Source organism: Neoarius graeffei, chromosome 19, assembly GCF_027579695.1.
Source record: "Neoarius graeffei isolate fNeoGra1 chromosome 19, fNeoGra1.pri, whole genome shotgun sequence".
Classification (NCBI taxonomy): Eukaryota; Metazoa; Chordata; class Actinopteri; order Siluriformes; family Ariidae; genus Neoarius; species Neoarius graeffei.
In genome coordinates, this window is record NC_083587.1 from 57378925 (window position 1) to 57397785 (window position 18861).

Below are 18861 nucleotides of genomic sequence, written 5' to 3' on the forward strand. Positions count from 1 at the left end.
CCATGCAAATAGTATTACTGCACCAGGTATGGACACCAGCCAGGATCATTTTCATATAATTGGTATCATTTGGTGGTGCAAATGGAGGGCAATTTTGTACTTTCCAGGAGATCAGAATGGTTGAGAAGCAGAAAATGAGGCTTTAGATCAAGTCTACAGTGTCAGAAGATCAACTACTGGACATGCTTCTGGTGGATGGGGAAAAAAAAATCCTGTTTAAATCAAGATATCAAGTACATATATGAAGCACAGAGTTGCAATAGTTCAAATTCAGCTCATACAGTATGCTGGACTGGACTGGACAAACCCAGTGAAGTTTCAAATTAAATATTTAACCTTGATTTGACCTTGCCGTCTATGGAATTATTCGGTTTCCCTTTTTAAATCTTGGTAGATCAAGGAAACGATTCTTGTTCACTGTTTGCATTGCTGTGAAAAGAATGACCTCAGTTTCAACCACAATGATGTGAGCATGAATGTAGGCGAGCTGGTGTGACATCCTGGTTCATTTTCATGACATTTGACTAGATTCACACCTACGGTCAATTTAGAGTCACCAGTTAACCTATTCTTTAACATATTCTTTTACAAACAAAATATGATATTTTATCAGTTTAGTACAGTAGTTAGTGTTTTTGATATGCATTATGGTTTGAATGTGTATTTTGAATCTTTTTATATACAGTCCTAAACAAATAAATCATTTGACATGCTGGTTTCTCGGAAATGTCATAAGGAAGCAGATAAATATGAGAGCGTTATTTTGTCACAAAATTTAAGAGCCTTTTAGGTTCAATATGCTAATATAGAAGGGGAAAGGGGGTGTGGTTTGTAATTGTAGACTATGGATTACTTGCTGAGGGTAAAAATGCTGGAATGTCTTCCTTTTTCTGTCTAGTTAGCTCATCGGGCCATAGGCTAAGCCCGATGAGCTCATGCGATCACGTGTTGTCCGTCATCGTCCATCGTCATCTTTCGTCCACAATTTACAAAAATTGCTACTCCTCCTACAGGATTGATCGGATTTTGATCAAATTCATATACAATATTCCCCAGACTGGTACATATAAAATTTGTCAAGACGGTGGCGTCACCTGTCATATTTTACATTTTATGGGCATTTGAAAATCTTGGGTGACTCGTCACACCGAACACTACTGTTCATAAATTGCTTGGATGTTTTCACTGAAACTCACCCAGAAGACTCTAAAGACATATTCCAACAGGAATTGTTCACCAGGTGGCCCCACCTGCCATGGATGAGGCTACAGAAGGGTCATGTCCAATTTCATGAAAATCGCTCCTCCTCCTACAGGAGTGATCAGATTTTGATCAAACTCATATGGAATGTTCCCCAGGTTGGTTTGTATAAAAGTTGTCAAGAAAGTGGCACCACCTTTCATATTTAACATTTTATGGGCATTTGAAAATTTTGGGTGACTCGTCACATCAAACGCTACTGTTCGTAAACTGCTGGGATGCTTTAACTGAAACTCACCCAGAAGACTCTAAAGATATATTCCAGTAAGAATTGTTCACCAAATGGCACCACCTGCCATGGATGCGGCTACACAGGAATCATGTCCAATTTCACAAAAATCGCTCCTCCTCCCACAGGATTGATCAAATTTCAAACTCACACACAACAACAGTGGCCGGTATGAGTGGCCTCTCACTTGCCTTTGTTAAGTTACTACTAATTTTATATTATCTGTAATATTTTGATCCTGTATCCAGTATATTGATAATAAAATGGTATCTGAAACTGCTCATTATGTTATACTCTCAAGCAAGTGATGGCCATTATATACTTCCTGTCTACCCCAAACATCACTGCTATCTTGATTTGGCCTCCTGTATTTAAACCATAATACTGCATTACCAAGTACTGTTTTTCAGATCTGCTCAATTAGACTCCTGTATGGTCTTCATTTGCAGTAAAGATCCACTTCCTTGCAGCTGTGTGGCAGATGTGTTATTGCACTGAGAAAAATGCTGCTTCCTAAGTCTGCCGTCTGATCTGTCTGATCTGTGTGTAGTGCATTGAGCATCAATCAGGATGTACAGCTTCATGGGAGGAGGTCTTTTCTGTGCCATTGTGGCCAACATCCTCCTGGTGGTGTCCACAGCCACTGATTACTGGATGCAGTACCGCCTATCAGGCAGCTTTGCTCACCAGGGCCTTTGGCGCTATTGCATGTCGGGCAAGTGCTACATGCAAACGGACAGCATTGGTAAGTCAGACTGGATCCACTACAGTAGTTATTAGACAAGATTTAACAATAAGTGTAACAAAATGGATAAAAAATACAATAAATTGCTACCATTGGCGATTTTACTGTGGTACAAGAGGAATAAAACATTTCAGGATGTGATGGTATTGGAAAATAATGAATCATGTTGATATCAGGAACTTGCTTAAGGCCACATACCACAACATCAATGATTATTAGCTCATCCGGCTGAAAGGTGATGAGTTTATGCCATCATGTGTTGTCCGGTGTCCGTCCGGCGTCATCCACATTTCACGAAAATTGCTTCTTCTCTTTCAATTCTTCACTGATTTTTATTCATTTTGGTAGGAAGGTAGGTCTGCCTGGCCTGCATATGGCTTCTACCTAAATTTGCATAATTGCAATTAATAATGAAGATATGGACTAATTAAGCCCTAACGAGCATTTTCCACACAAATCACTTCTTCTCCTTCAATTCTTCACTGATTTTTGATTCTTTCTGGCATGAATGTAGGGGTACCTAGGATGCATATAACTTCTACCCATATTTGTTGAATTACAATTATTAATGAAGTTATGGACAAATTAAGCCTTAATGAGCAGTTCAACAAAAATTGCTCCTTCTCGGTCAATTCTGCGCCGTTTTGGATTCTTTCTGGCAAATATGTGTATAGGGTGTATAAAGCTTCTATATATCGCTTGTATATAGTGTATATACAGTGGTGCTTGAAAGTTTGTGAACCCTTTAGAATTTTCTATATTTCTGCATAAATATGACCTAAAACATCATCAGATTTTCACACAAGTCCTAAAAGTCGATAAAGAGAACCCAGTTAAACAAATGAGACAAAAATATTATACTTGGTCATTTATTTATTGAGGAAAATGATCCAATATTACATATCTGTGAGTGGCAAAAGTATGTGAACCTTTGCTTTCAGTATCTGGTGTGACTCCCTTGTGCAGCAATAACTGCAACTAAACGTTTCCGGTAACTGTTGATCAGTCCTGCACACCGGCTTGGAGGAATTTTAGCCCATTCCTCTGTACAGAACAGCTTCAACTCTGGGATGTTGGTGGGTTTCCTCACATGAACTGCTCGCTTCAGGTCCTTCCACAACATTTCGATTGGATTAAGGTCAGGACTTCGACTTGGCCATTCCAAAACATTAACTTTATTCTTCTTTAACCATTCTTTGGTAGAACAACTTGTGTGCTTAGGGTCATTGTCTTGCTGCATGACCCACCTTCTCTTGAGATTCAGTTCATGGACAGATGTTGTGACATTTTCCTTTAGAATTCGCTGGTATAATTCAGAATTCATTGTTCCATCAATGATGGCAAGCTGTCCTGGCCCAGATGCAGCAAAACAGGCTCAAACCATGATACTACCACCACCATGTTTCACAGATGGGATACGGTTCTTATGCTGGAATGCAGTGTCTTCCTTTCTCCAAACATAACACTTCTCATTTAAACCAAAAAGTTCTATTTTGGTCTCATCCGTCCACAAGATATTTTTCCAATAGCCTTCTGGCTTGTCCACGTGATCTTTAGCAAACTGCAGATGAGCAGCAATGTTCTTTTGAGGAGCAGTGGCTTTCTCCTTGCAACCCTACCATGCAAACCTGTTAGGACTAGGACTGTTTTGGCCTCTAGAGGCCGCTGTTATTTCCTTTTCATGTCGTGTTTATTTTGGCCTCTAGAGGCCGCCACTGTTCCTGTGTTTTGTGTTTGTGTTAATTGCCTAATTATCTTCACCTGTGTCCTTAATTAGTTTGTCTATTTATACCCCTGAGTTCAGTCCTCTTGTCACGGAGTCTTTGTGCTGTTATGTTTATCTCCAGTTTCCTTTGTACTGTGTTTTTTGATCTTCTTAGCTTTTGAATTTTTGCACTTTGCTTTTCTTTTGGATTATACTCTTTGGGTTTTTTTTTTGTCTTTTGTTTTGCCCTGTATATAGTGTATATAGTTTAAATAAACCTTTTGATTCTTTTTCTACTTCCGCCTCACGCCTCTGCATTTGAGTCATCCCCCTGGTGGCCTAGTGGGGGTTTGCTGGATTATCACACCAACGAACCAGGTTCGAATCCCAGCAAAACCCTAACAGAAAGACTCCGTCATGACCGACTCAGCAGAGGCTGCTTCAACTGTCTACCCGGCCAACCTTCAGGGAATTATGGCAGCTTTGACACGCTTCGGAGTGACCATGGACGCTCATGGACGTACGCTCACCAGCCAACGTGAGGCCCTCGCTCGCCACGAGGAACTGCTTCAGCAAATTGGGAAAACCCTGGCACAGCTGACATCTCTGCCTGCATCTCCTGCTCCTGATCCAGTTCCTGCTCCTGATCCAGCTCCCACTCCTGCTCCAGTGCCTCCTGCAATGCTGCCTTCTTCACCTCGCGAACCCAGCCTTCCTGCACCACAGAGGTATGACGGCAAGCACAGTGAGTGCCGAGAGTTCCTTACCCAGTGTCAACTCACCTTTGAGCTTCAGCCTACCACCTACACTACGGATCGCCGCAAGATTGCCTTTGTGATCACCTTATTAGCTGGTAAGGCGCGAGCCTGGGCTACTGCTATCTGGCAAAGACAGGGACCTGAGTGCTTTGATTTCCAGCTGTTTTCTGAAGAGATGCTTCGGGTCTTCGATCAGGCAGACATCAGTACCGACGCAGCCCGAAAGCTCATGTCCATCCGGCAAGGAGGAAGCGTCGCAGATTACGCCATCTCGTTCCGAACACTCGCAGCAGTAAGTGGATGGAACGAGACTGCCCTGGTGTCAGCCTTCCACCATGGTCTGTCTGACCCCATCAAGGACGGTCTGGCCTCTATTGGATGCCCAAGTGACCTCAAAACCCTCATCTCACATGCTATTCGTCTGGACAACAGGATGAGAGAACGCCACCAAGCCTTGAGCCCCCCCAGCCTCCCTACCTCTACCTGGAGACCGTCTACCTCCTTCAGTGACTGTCCAGAACCCATGCAAGTGGGTCGTACTCGCCTCTCCGCATCTGAGAGGGAGCGCAGAAGGAGGGACAAGTGCTGCATCTACTGTGGCAAGCCTGGTCACTTCCGAGCATCATGTCCCGAACTCTTGGGAAAAGGACCGCCCCGTCCAGCCGAGGGAGGGTTGTGACGGGGCCTACCCTCTCTCCCGGACTCCCTGGCCAAGGAATCTACATCCCGGTCTCCATCTCCTGGGGTGAGTCTGTCCACTCTTGTCAAGCTTTGATAGACTCAGGGGCGGCTGGGAACTTTATGGATATTCACTTCGCCCAAAGCATCAATATACCTACTGCACCTCTTGAAGTCCCTCTGTCTGTGTCTGCCCTCGATGGCCAAGCGTTAGGTGATGGAAGAGTCACCCAAGTTACTTCTCCAGTCTTCCTCCAGTCTCAAGGTCACAAGGAAGAAATATCCCTGCACCTGATTCCTTCACCTGAGTTCCCAGTTATTCTAGGCCTTCCTTGGCTTACTCGCCACAACCCTCGCATAGACTGGGTAACAAGCCAGGTTGTGGAATGGGGCCCTGCATGCCATGCCTCTTGTCTGCTCTCTAGCTCTCCTGTGTCTCCTGCCGAGCCCCCTGATCTCACCGAGTTATCTCAAGTTCCCACAGAGTACTGGGATCTCAAGGAGGTATTCAGCAAGAGCAGGGCCGCCGTTCTTCCTCCGCACCGGGCCTACGACTGTGCCATTGACTTGCTCCCTGGGACTACCCCTCCTCGTGGCAGACTGTTTTCACTCTCTCAGCCAGAACGCAAGGCCATGGAGGAATACCTCAAAGATGCCCTGGTCTCTGGGTTTATTCGACCCTCCACTTCACCTGCTGGAGCCGGCTTCTTCTTTGTCGGCAAGAAGGATGGGGGGCTCCGACCATGTATTGATTACAGGGGCCTGAATAAGATCACTGTGCGCAACCGATATCCCCTTCCGCTGATGTCCACAGCTTTCGACCTGCTCCAAGGCGCCACCGTCTTCACCAAGTTGGACCTACGGAACGCATACCACCTCATCCGTATCCGACAGGGAGACGAGTGGAAGACTGCCTTTAACACCCCGTCTGGGCACTACGAATACCAGGTGATGCCCTTCGGACTCACCAACGCACCAGCTGTTTTTCAGGCCCTAATCAACGACGTCTTAAGGGACATGATTAACCTATACGTTTTTGTCTACCTCGACGACATCCTTATCTTTTCCAAGACCGTGCAGGAGCACCGCCACCATGTCCGCCAGGTTCTCCAGAGGCTGCTACAGAACAATCTGTTCGCCAAGGCCCAGAAATGCGAATTTCATGTTCCCGAGGTCTCCTTTCTGGGATTTATTGTACGGACAGGCCAACTCCAAATGGACCCTGCCAAGACCCTGGCCGTCCGGGATTGGCCTACTCCCAAGTCCGTTAAGGAGGTTCAGCGGTTCTTAGGATTCGCTAACTTCTACCGCAAGTTCATCAGGAACTTCAGTTCTGTGGCAGCACCCATGTCAGACCTCACCAAAGGGACAGGTGGATCTTATGGCTGGTCTCCTCAGGCAGAAAAGGCGTTCAAAGACCTCAAGGACCGCTTCTGCACGGCACCCATTCTGGTTCTCCCGGACACCTCCCAACCATTCATCGTGGAGGTGGACGCCTCGGACAGTGGTGTCGGCGCGGTGCTCTCTCAACGTTCGGAAGGAAAGCTGCACCCCTGCGCTTACTTCTCCCACCGCCTGAGTCCTGCTGAGTCCCGGTACGATGTGGGGGATCGAGAACTGCTAGCGGTCAAACTGGCCCTTGAGGAGTGGAGGCACTGGCTGGAGGGAGCACAACATCCATTCCTGGTTTGGACTGACCACAAGAACCTGGAGTACCTCCAGCAAGCCAAGAGACTGAACCCTCGACAGGCTAGGTGGGCCCTGTTTTTCAGTCGGTTTGACTTCACCCTCTCATACCGCCCCGGCTCCAAGAACACCAAACCTGACGCACTGTCCAGACTGTTCTCTGCCACTAACAGGGAGAATGAAGTCGAGCCTATTATCCCTGTGTCCCGGATTGTGGCCCCTGTCCGCTGGGGTATTGAGGAGGCTGTCCGACGAGCCCAACGCCAGGACCCCGGTCCTGGGACGGGGCCACCAGGCCTCTTGTACGTCCCACATCAAGCCCGGGCCAAGGTTCTCCAGTGGGGTCACTCTTCCCCTCTCACCGCCCACCCGGGAGCTCGGAGGACCCTGGACTTCCTGAAAAGACGCTTCTGGTGGCCTAACATGGAGAAGGAAGTAAGGTCATTTGTCCTGTCCTGTGAGGTTTGCACCAGAACCAAGAACCCACGACAGCGTCCCCAGGGTCTCCTGCATCCTCTGACCATTCCCCGGCGTCCCTGGTCCCACGTGGCAGTCGACTTTATCACGGGTCTCCCTGAGTTACAAGGTAACACGGTCATTTTGGTCTTAGTTGACAGATTCTCCAAGGCCTGCCGCTTCATACCACTGTGCAAACTCCCCTCTGCTCTTGAAACTGCGAAACTTTTGTTTAATCATGTCTTCCGAGTCTTTGGTCTTCCACAGGACATCGTCTCAGACCGAGGGCCCCAGTTCTCCTCCCGAGTGTGGCACGGGTTCTGCAAGGTCATCGGAGCCACTGCCAGCCTCTCCTCTGGGTTTCACCCACAGTCCAATGGTCAGACGGAGAGGCTCAACCAGGACCTGGAAACCACCCTGCGAGGCCTGGCTATGGATAACCCGACATCGTGGAGCACCTGGCTGCCATGGGCGGAGTACGCCCACAACACCCTGCAGTCATCGGCCACCAAGCTGTCGCCATTCCAGTGCCAATTCGGGTTCCAGCCACCTCTGTTCCCGGACCAGGAGGAGGATGCGGGGGTGCCCTCGGTCAACCAATATGTGAGACGGTGTCGCAAGACCTGGAGCAAGGTCAGGAAGACCCTCATACAGACCTCCAGAACCAACCAGACTCAGGCCAACCGCCATAGAAGACCTGCACACGCTTTCCGCCCTGGGCAGCGTGTTTGGCTGTCCACTAAGGACCTTCCACTGCGGGTGGAGAACCGCAAGCTTGCTCCTCGCTACATTGGCCCCTTCAAGGTGGTGCGCAGGGTGAACCCTGTCTCCTACCGGCTCCAGTTGCCCCGGACTCTGAGGATCAACCCCACTTTCCATGTTTCCCTGTTACGGCCTGTACTGACGTCTACGTATGCCCCTGCCCCTAGGAACCCCCCACCCCCCCGCATCTTCCAGGGGCAGACTGTGTTCACTGTGAATCGCCTGCTTGACTCCCGCCGGGTCTGCGGCGGGTTGCAATATCTGGTGGACTGGGAGGGCTATGGTCCTGAGGAGCGCTGCTGGGTTCCTGCTCGGGATGTCCTTGATAAAGAACTATGTCGGGACTTCCATTCGGCCCATCCGGATCGCCCTGGGAACGTCAGGAGACGCTCCTAGAGGGGGGGGTCCTGTTAGGACTAGGACTGTTTTGGCCTCTAGAGGCCGCTGTTATTTCCTTTTCATGTCGTGTTTATTTTGGCCTCTAGAGGCCGCCACTGTTCCTGTGTTTTGTGTTTGTGTTAATTGCCTAATTATCTTCACCTGTGTCCTTAATTAGTTTGTCTATTTATACCCCTGAGTTCAGTCCTCTTGTCACGGAGTCTTTGTGCTGTTATGTTTATCTCCAGTTTCCTTTGTACTGTGTTTTTTGATCTTCTTAGCTTTTGAATTTTTGCACTTTGCTTTTCTTTTGGATTATACTCTTTGGGTTTTTTTTTTGTCTTTTGTTTTGCCCTGTATATAGTGTATATAGTTTAAATAAACCTTTTGATTCTTTTTCTACTTCCGCCTCACGCCTCTGCATTTGAGTCATCCCCCTGGTGGCCTAGTGGGGGTTTGCTGGATTATCACACCAACGAACCAGGTTCGAATCCCAGCAAAACCCTAACACAAACCATTGTTGTTCAGTGTTCTCCTGATGGTGGACTCATGAACATTAACATTAGCCAATGTGAGAGAGGCCTTCAGTTGCTTAGAAGTTACCCTGGGGTCCTTTGTGACCTTGCCGACTATTATACGCCTTGCTCTTGGAGTGATCTTTGTTGGTCGACCACTCCTGGGGAGGATAACAATGGTCTTGAATTTCCTCCATTTGTACACAATCTGCCTGACTGTGGATTGGTGGAGTCCAAACTCTTTAGAGATGGTTTTGTAACCTTTTCCAGCCTGATGAGCATCAACAACGCTTTTTCTGAGGTCCTCAGAAATCTCCTTTGTTCGTGCCATGATACACTTCCACAAACATGTGTTGTGAAGATCAGACTTTGATAGATCCCTGTTCTTTAAATAAAACAGGGTGCCCACTCACACCTGATTGTCATCCCATTGATTGAAAACACCTGACTCGAATTTCACCTTCAAATGAACTGCTAATCCTAGAGGTTCACATACTTTTGCCGCTCACAGATATGTAATATTGGATCATTTTCCTCAATAAATAAATGACCAAGTATAATATTTTTGTCTCATCTGTTTAACTGGGTTCTCTTTATCTACTTTTAGGACTTGTGTGAAAATCTGATGATGTTTTAGGTCATATTTATGCAGATATATAAATATAAATATAGAATATAGATATAGATATAAATATAGAAAATTCTAAAGGGTTCACAAACTTTCAAGCACCACTGTAGCTTGCAACATTTATTGCGCAAGGTGGCCCACTTTAGATTGTTTCTTCTGGACTAGACAGGGCTGGAGTGAGCTACGCCATCATTGATGGTCTCGTTTTCCCTATAACAGTACACACCTAGATGTTTTATCCCTTACTTAAATATCTAGATTGGAATCATGGCTTATTATAATAACATGGTAAGACGACGGTACCAAAGCTGTCCATGGTGGTAGATTCATGGTTCTGGTTCTTCAATAGTGTCCATAACTGCCCAGTTATTTGCTTGAGTATATTTATGAACAGGATTCTGCTTCATTTGTAAATCACTTTGGATGAAAGCATCACTTATCATCTAAAGCATTTTTTGATTACTTAATTTGTAGGACTTTAAAATGCAACATCAAGATCTCCTATAATTCTAAGCTAACTTTCAAGCTACTTATATTATTATGTGTTGAAAATATTTCTAGTACAGCAAACACTGGCGTAAATGTCATTAGTATAAATACGGCGGTGATTATAGAAAGTCATGCATGATTTACATGCTGATTGGTCAAGAAATTCAGACTATTTCTTGATAATCACCTCGAGCGACTCGGCAAAATGGTGGCCAATTGTTTCGTCACCGTAAGTGAGAAAGAATTACGAATAATGAAAGAAAATGCTGTTCCTAAAAGCACTAAAGATGCTATGAAGTTTGGTCTAAAACTATTCAAAGGGAAGGTGGAATTGTGATTTATTTTATCGATTTCAAAATAAAGTATTTTATGTGACTCGGCATAGATAAGTGACGCAAGTCTGTGCCACGCCGTTATTACATTTGCATGTCGCTTTTGAAGTTTGAAATAAATTATTTTTTAAAATATGATGTTTTAATTTATTTTAAATAATAGTCACCACTGTACTTATACTAAAACAATTATCCGCCTCAGTCTCAGTGAGTATCGGTGATTACTTTATCCACATTCACTGGATATGAGCAATTGTGCGCTCTGATTGGCTACTCTACTACTAGGATATCAGCTCATATACTGTGAGTAGAGAAAAACAAAATGGCGGCGCGTGTTGCTGAACCAACCGAGGATGAAATAAAAACTCTACTCGAAAACAAACCCCCTAAAAAACAAAAAAAAACAAAAAGCAAAGCAACAAAATATGTCATAAAAGTATTTGATGGTAAGAACATATCTTTTTTTTTTTCAAGAATTATTATTATTATAGCATCTTTCACAAATTGCTCCTGTCATTTCACTGGTTTGTTTGCATTCTAAGCGGAAATGATTTTGTGATATTTTGTATAAAGTTTTTATTTACTGAATTTGCAAAAAGTAAAAACAAAAATGCTCTGTTTCTCAAAATCCAGTGAATGTGAATAGAATAAAACAGTTATTCCACTCAATCTCGTCGTACATGGCTTATAGCCAACTCAGTGCTACGCGCCTCATTGGCTATCAGCTCATGTACGACTCGATTTCATGGAATAACTGTTAATTAATAACCTCAACTTTGTCTCAATTATTATTTAGTGATTTTCACCTCACCTTCGGCGAACAATTGCTAAATGTCTGCCCAGTGTACGGTATATGTTTTTCATTTACACTGAATTACCAGTTTATTAGGAACTACATAGGTGCACTTAATAGTCTGGTATAATATCAATGAAATGTTTGCTCGAATATTACAGCTTTTTAAAATTTACTATTAAAAATAAAATATTTACTAGTAATTTTGAAACTTTTCAAATTTCATATATCTGTTCTAAAATACTATATGGAGCACCAGGCTAATTTGAGCTTATCTTTCTTTTTGTTTTTTTTCTCTCATGCTATTGATGTCAGCGTACTGGAATGCCACAAGAGCCTTCATGATCCTGTCATCGATGTCATGCTTTGCAGGGATCATCGCCGGCATTCTTTCCTTCACCCACTTCTCTGGATTTGAGAGATTCAGTCGTTCCTTTGCTGCAGGGATCATGTTTTTCGTTTCAAGTTAGTTCCAAAACTGCTTTTAAAGCATTCTTTAACCAAAAATGTTGAGATTGCAAATAAACACTTCAAAAAAAAAAAGATTTCATCTTGCACCCTAAAGGCTGTATTCAGAGCCGAGTTTATAACATGCACATCAGTATTCATATTTTATCGACACCTCATGATCGGACCCATTTGTTATTTCCGAGCATCTCGTTCCAGATTTGGTCCACCTTTGCTGTCATAATAGCTGCCATCTTTTCATGAAGTCTTCTAGATTTTGATGTGTAGCTACGTGGGTTTGTGATCTTTCAGCCACAAGAGCATTAGTGAAGTCAGGTACTGATGTCAGGTGAGGAGGCCTGGGGTGCAGTCAGCATTCCAGTTCATCCCAAAGGTGTTCACTGGGGTTGAGTTCACTTAGGGCTCTGTGCATGACACTCGAGTTCTTTCACTCCAACCTGAACACACCATGACTTCATGGAGCTCACTTGGTGCAGAGGAGCATTGTGTGAAGAGCACGCAGTTAGTTTGAATATGGAGGCCGGAAAATCAACCTGTATAACCCGACTCAGAATACGAGTTTCTTTGCACTTTTCTTGATGTAACTTTTGAATTTAAGTTTCCAACTCTGAATACAGCTTAAAGGGTTTAAGGGGGTTAATTTAGAGAGTTTCTGTTTTAGAAATAGATCCAAGTCAACCAGGGACAGATCCAGACCGATGCAACTGATGCAGGTGCATCAGTCAGAAATATATGTGCACCATTTGGCATCGATCACAGGGCATTTGTTTACTTTACCGCTAGCCAGCTACATGGGCGATAGTCACACACAGTCAACAGACCAGTGGTTCAGGATCCGACCACCTGTGGTAAGCGGTGGTGCTTACCGGACCTAATTACCTGTATTCTCATGATGCTTTGTATACTGTGACCTGAAACAAAGACTCTAGGTCAAACCAGTTAAACACTCTAGAAAGAGGTTGAAATTTGAAATTCACTGCAAATAATGGGCCAAGCCGCCATCATAGTGGGTCATGCCTGGGCTGTTTCGAAAGGTCTTGCAGAGAAGAAGGTGCCTATAAAGTCTGGCGGGGCTAGGCTTTTCGGTGGCTGAATTATGAATTTTTAAATCCCTGTGTGCGCACACAGCTGGTGCCAGGGCTCATATTAAAGTTTTCAGTGAGCCATGCTCATGTGGGGAGTTCAGGGGTGAATAATAGGCCAAGCTGTAGTTGTAGTGGGCTGTGCCTGGGCTGTTTCGAAAGGTCTCGTGGAGAGGGATGTGCCTGTCAAGTCTGGCGAGGCTAGGCTTTCCGGTAGCTGAGTTATGAATTTTTAAATCCTGCCATGTGTGGGTGGCTGGAACCAGGGCTCTATTAAAGTTTTCGGTGAGCCGCACTCATGTGGGCGGTTCAGGGTTGAATAATGGACCAAGCTGCAGTCGTAGCAGGCTGTGCCTGGGCTGTTTCAAAAGGTCTTGGTGAGAGGGAGGTGCCTGTAAAGTTTGGTGGGGCTAGGGCTTTCAGTGGCTGAGTTATGAAATTTGAAATCCTGCCATGTGTGGGTGGTTGGAACCAGGGTTTTATTAAAGTTTTCAGTGTGCCGCACTCATGTGGGGGGTTAGGGGTCGAATAATGCACCAAGCTGTGGTCGTAGCAGGCTGTGCCTGGGCTGTTTCAAAAGGTCTTGGGGAGAGGGAGGTTACTATAAAGTTTGGCGGGGCTAGGGCTTTCGGTGGCCAAGTTATGAAGTTTTAAATTCCGCCATGTGCGGGTGGCTGGAACCAGGGCTCTATTAAAGTTTTCGGTGAGCCGCACTCGTATGGGGGGTTCAAGGGCGAATAATGGACTGACCCGCCATCATAGCAGGCTGTGCCTGGGCTGTTTTGAAAGGTCTTGCAGAGAGGGAGGTGTCTGTAAAGTCTGTTGGGGCTAAGGCTTTTGGTGGCTGAGTTATGAATTTTTTAATTCATGCGTGCATGTGAAGCTGGAGCCGGGGCTCATATTAAAGCTTTCAGCGAGCCGTGCTCCCATAGGATTTCAGGGGGTGAATAGCAAGCTGAGCCACGGTTGTAGCAGACCGTGGCTGCCCTCTTTGGAAAGGGCTCAGTGTGCTCTATGCCCCTGTGAAAATCCATAGCGATCTGGTAAAATTAGTGAAAATATTTCTGCAAATGTGCATCTGTCAGATTCTTGGGCTAGGTCTGTCCTTGAAGTCAACGCCTTTAGAGAAAACTTGAACCATCCAAAGGGAAAAAAAAACATTAAGGAACCCAATTTGCTGACTGTAGTGGACGAACAGGGTCAATTACCTAAGAAGGGCCAGATTGTACATCCTCTAACCCAAGACACTAAAGTCAAATTTCTTTTGTAGCTCTCTTTGTTTTTCTGGCCATGGCGATCTACACTGGGGTGACGGTGAACTTCTTGGGAAAGCGATTTGGTGACTGGCGCTTCTCCTGGTCCTACATACTCGGCTGGGTTGCTCTGCTCATGAACTTCTTTGCAGGTAGGAAAATATGTAAATAGTAAGTAATCAGTCATGTTTCATGATAACTATCAGTGTAATTATTGTTTTCTTCTGTGTTCGCAGGTATATTTTACATGTGTGCTTACAGGATGCACGAGTGCAGGCGAGTCACTGGATCACGCTAGATGGATAAAAACTAAAGGAATTAAAAAAACACACACACGAAGAATCCATACTGAAATGGAATATATTGTAATATGTTGTTAGTATATTGCTAAACAAAAATGATAGAACATATTAATTGTATAGAAAGGACAAGAATAAGTAAATTAGGAAGCTTCTTTCTAGGGCTACGTTTACATTACGTCGAATCAGCGGATCATCAGATTAACGTTCTTAAAACGATTCGCGTTGACACTAAAACCGTTAGCTGTGCACACAGCAACGCCAATACGCGGATACGCTCGGCTCCGCAGGCATCCTGCGCTCCAAATCACTCCGCCCTGAACAGCGAGTGCCCTCTGGAGGGTGCGCACTCCGGCCCTGCGCAGCTCACACAGCGCGCGAGTGAAGTGCACAAGCCACGATTCGGGACTGAGCCGCTGTGTGTGAGATCCCAGCGCATATCACTTATTACTTGCAAGTGGAAGGATGGCAAGCCTAAAGACAATCATAACTACACAATGGGCAGTATTTGCATCAGTATTTGCAGTATTTTCATACTTTTATACTCTTTAATGAAAGGTGATACAAGGCGGAAGTCTGCGCCGTTTTTCAGCAGTCGCGTCACATGACCAACGCCAGCGAATCAGGAAGGTGGATGTCACAGTGACGTTGTCCAATGAGACGCCAGCTAGAGCTCAGCACAGCGTATCCGCGTATTCTCAATGTTTACACAGCACCGGACCAGATACGATCTAGATTGAATACGTGGACGCTGGCGGATTCCCGTTTCCCCGCTTTTTCAGGGGGGTTAATGTAAACGGACAGTGCGTCCGCGAAGAAAACGAGACAGATACGGTCTAGTGTAAACGTAGCCTAGGAAAATCAAGTCATTTAGCAACATCAGTCTCAAGAGTAAGTGACAGTAAATAGTGGAAATGCATTAACATGTCCTGAGGTTAATGGCAGTCTCTGTTTCACTCTGATCCATGATTCTGAATTTTCATTTCAACAGCAACATCATTATAATTATCATTATCATGAGAACTAAAGCATAGTAGAAATTTAAGTGGCAAAGTGAAAGATTACAAGGTGTAGATTACAAACTGGGTAGATTTTCAAATAAATTATCAGAACATTAAAATATATGTTATTGTCTGTGTTTATTTGAGTTGAAAACACGTTGACTGTCATTTACAAAATAAATATACGACAGGAAACTGGGCGTAGAGTCATTTCTACCAAAGCTCAGCATTTTTTCTATGTGGACGTGACTGGAGGCTATGATCAAAGATCAAATCTCATGTCATATCTCACCTCATGTCCATTTTGAGTCAGCACGGATATGCGGTGCAGCACAACGTAGTACAGTATAATAAATCTGGTTGAGTGGAGAATTGTTATTAGGTCACATATTCTGACTGGTATCTAAGCACATACAGTCACATATTCATCACTTAAAAATATGTAGCATATGGTAAGATATTATATTTTGTAAAGACTTATATTGAATATGTGTCATACAGTTGTGGTCAGACGTTTACATACAGTGACATGAATGTCATCTTGGATATGAATGTCATGGCAATATTTGGGCTTTCAGTAATTTCTTTGTTCTTTTTCTGTGGTAGAATGATTGTACAGCATACATCTTTAATTAAAAAAACCACTAGAATTTGGTGCACAAGTTCTCATTTTCTTTGTGTTTTCTGAAATCAACAGAGTCAAAATTATACATACAGGGTCAAAAATGTACATATGCTCACCTAGATTATTAATTCAGAGGTGCTGAAACTTCCAAAATGTCTCATATCTTGCCAAAGCAGAGGTCAGAGGTCTACCAGCTATAACCAATCATGTTAGTGATCATGATTGGTTATAGATGGTAGCTTCTCTGTGCCTTCATAAAAAGAGTTTGTTTACAGCATTCACTGGATTGACCAACGCACAGTAAAATGGGAAAGTCCAAGGAGTTCAGTGCAGATCTGAGAAAGAGGATCGCAGATATACACAACCCCAGAATGTCTCTTGGAACCATTTCAAAACAAGTGCAAATTCCAAGATCAGTTCAAACAATTGTATCTAGGTTATTGTGAGGTGTAGTCACTTGGTCAAGCCACTTTGCTTTAAGAAAACCCAAACTGTCACCCTCAGCTGAAAGGAAATTGGTTTGGATGGTTAGGAACAACCTGGGAACCACTATGGTACAGCTCTGCCATGAACTGGAAGCTGATGGATCACTCTCTACAGTTCAGATAATCATGGACTAAGAGGCTGCTAGCCAAGAAATAAACCCCTGCTCCAAAATTAACATTTTCAAACTTAACTAAAGTTTGAAGCGGACCACAGGGACAAAGAAAAACCCTTCTGGAGGATAGCTGTATGGTCAGAATGAGATAAAGATTGAGTTGTTTGGCCACAGTGACCACCATATACAGAGGAACACTGTAGCAGCTGGTGGTGGTGGTAGCATCATCATGCTCTGGGGCTGTTTTGCTGTCAGTGGAACTGGTTCATTGCACAAAGTGGATGGAATAATGAAGAAGGAGGACTACCTCAAAATTCTTCAGCATAAACCATCAGAAACTTGAACATGACTAGGGAGTTACAGCAGGACAATGAACCCAAACACACATCAGAGCTGGTTGTGGAGGATAAAGCAGACTAACATTAAGCTTAAAACAAATCCTGACTTCAACCCTATTGAAAATATATGGACCGTGCTTATAAGTCGAGTCCATGCCAAGAAAAAAACAAAACAAATTTAATTGAACTCTACCAATTCTACCATGAAGAGTCGTGACATATCCAACCAGAATTCTGCCAGAAGCTTGTTCATGGTAAACAAAAATGTTGAGTCAAGGTGAAGAGACATTTTACCCAAATATTAGGTGTATGTATATGTTTGACCCTGTATGTATATTTTTGACTCTGTGTTGATTTCAGAAAATCCAAAGAAAATGAAAACTTGTGCACCAAATTCTAGTTTTTTTTTTAAATTAAAGATGTATGCTGTACAATCACTCTGCCACACAAAAAGAACAGTTCAAAGAAATTACTGAAAGCCCAAATATTGCCATGACAGTCATATCCAAGATGGCATATGAATATTCAAATTGGCAATATTCAAATTGTTTGCAATTAAGGGGGTTAACAGTTTTTTTGGCACAAGATTAATTTCCCTTTCATTTTGAGATTGAACCTACGTGTTAGGTTAGACTACTGGTGAAATAATTACAAATAAAATTAAGCAGTTAAAAGCAATGGGGAGACTAACTGATTTGTAATATGATAGGTTAGATGATTCAGTTACTATTTAAACAAGAGCTTTGCTAGTCATCATATCTCAGAAATGGCACATCTGGCTCTGTTTCCAGGTTGCCAAATAGAAATAATTCATTAATTTGGACTTATGACATTAAAACTTATATTTCAATGGTGGAGAAGTTTCTCTTTTTGGCAGTGTTATGCCTCTCCATGTTGTAAAGCCTAGAGGCGTGGGCTCTAAATTGAGAATATTTAAATGATGATGGTGTTCAGCGACTACATTTATCAACGCCCGATCACTCTTATGCTGTGATTGGTGAGATATGAATGTTTTATGACTCAAAAGTGAACCCTGTTGTAGGATGGTTTCTACATGAGATTGATAAATTTGGACCTCTGAGGACCTCGGACCTTATTTAAAGCTCTTAAAAGTGAATATGCACACAATTTGCATTTGAGATTCATCTTCAAACTGCCTTGAAGCAGCTTACCAAGCCTCAATCACCAAAAGAAGTGTGTAAGGTTAATATAAATAGTAGCTATGGCCATGCATGTGTGGGCGATGCAGCCTAGTGTGACACTGAATAATTTTCCAGTCTGACATCTTTCTGAAAACTTCCCTATATCAGAAAATTATATGAGGTACAATGTTCTAGAACCAGCACATTAATATAAACCTGTGCAAGTTCATCACCTTACAGCCAGAACTACTGTCAACACCTTCTGATCAGATTTGAAAATTCAACAATACTGTGCTATAAAGGCAATTAAGAAACACTCAAGAAACTCGGTTAGAATTCATGAAATACATTTCAAAAAATGTTATATGTGAAGTTAAAATTTGGACTAAATGCAAAATAATGTCAGTAATGTGGCTCAAATGGGAAGCAACTCAAATATAAATGATTTAATCTACCTTTTTCTTTACACGTCTGTGATATTATAGTGTATATTTCATCACAGAAAAAAACCCATGAAACTCAAAAAGAAAAAAAAATCCATTTTGGTTGTTAGGATGTGCCTCATCTGATGAATTTGCCAAAATGTTTATTTTAAGCACAGTGTTTAAGGTGCACAACCACTATACCACTGATCTTGTAGT

The 18861-nt window shown here is 43.6% G+C and overlaps 1 protein-coding gene across 1 annotated transcript; it reads left to right on the top strand.

The window, feature by feature from the left end:
* The first annotated feature begins 2059 nt into the window (after nt 1-2059).
* On the top strand, nt 2060-14515 carry lim2.5 (lens intrinsic membrane protein 2.5). Its single transcript, XM_060900956.1, has 4 exons — nt 2060-2234; nt 11730-11879; nt 14235-14369; nt 14454-14515. Exons 1-4 carry the CDS (start codon nt 2060-2062, stop codon nt 14513-14515), a joined length of 522 nt encoding a protein of 173 aa, XP_060756939.1.
* The last annotated feature ends 4346 nt before the right edge of the window (nt 14516-18861 follow it).

Bases quoted from the DNA above. Each gene is read 5' to 3' on its own strand.
- lim2.5 (XM_060900956.1), top strand. From the start codon at position 2,060: ATGTACAGCTTCATGGGAGGAGGTCTTTTCTGTGCCATTGTGGCCAAC. The intron at 2,235-11,729 runs GTAAGTCAGACT...TATTGATGTCAG, and splicing joins CATGCAAACGGACAGCATTG to CGTACTGGAATGCCACAAGA. The intron at 11,880-14,234 runs GTTAGTTCCAAA...TTTCTTTTGTAG, and splicing joins GATCATGTTTTTCGTTTCAA to CTCTCTTTGTTTTTCTGGCC.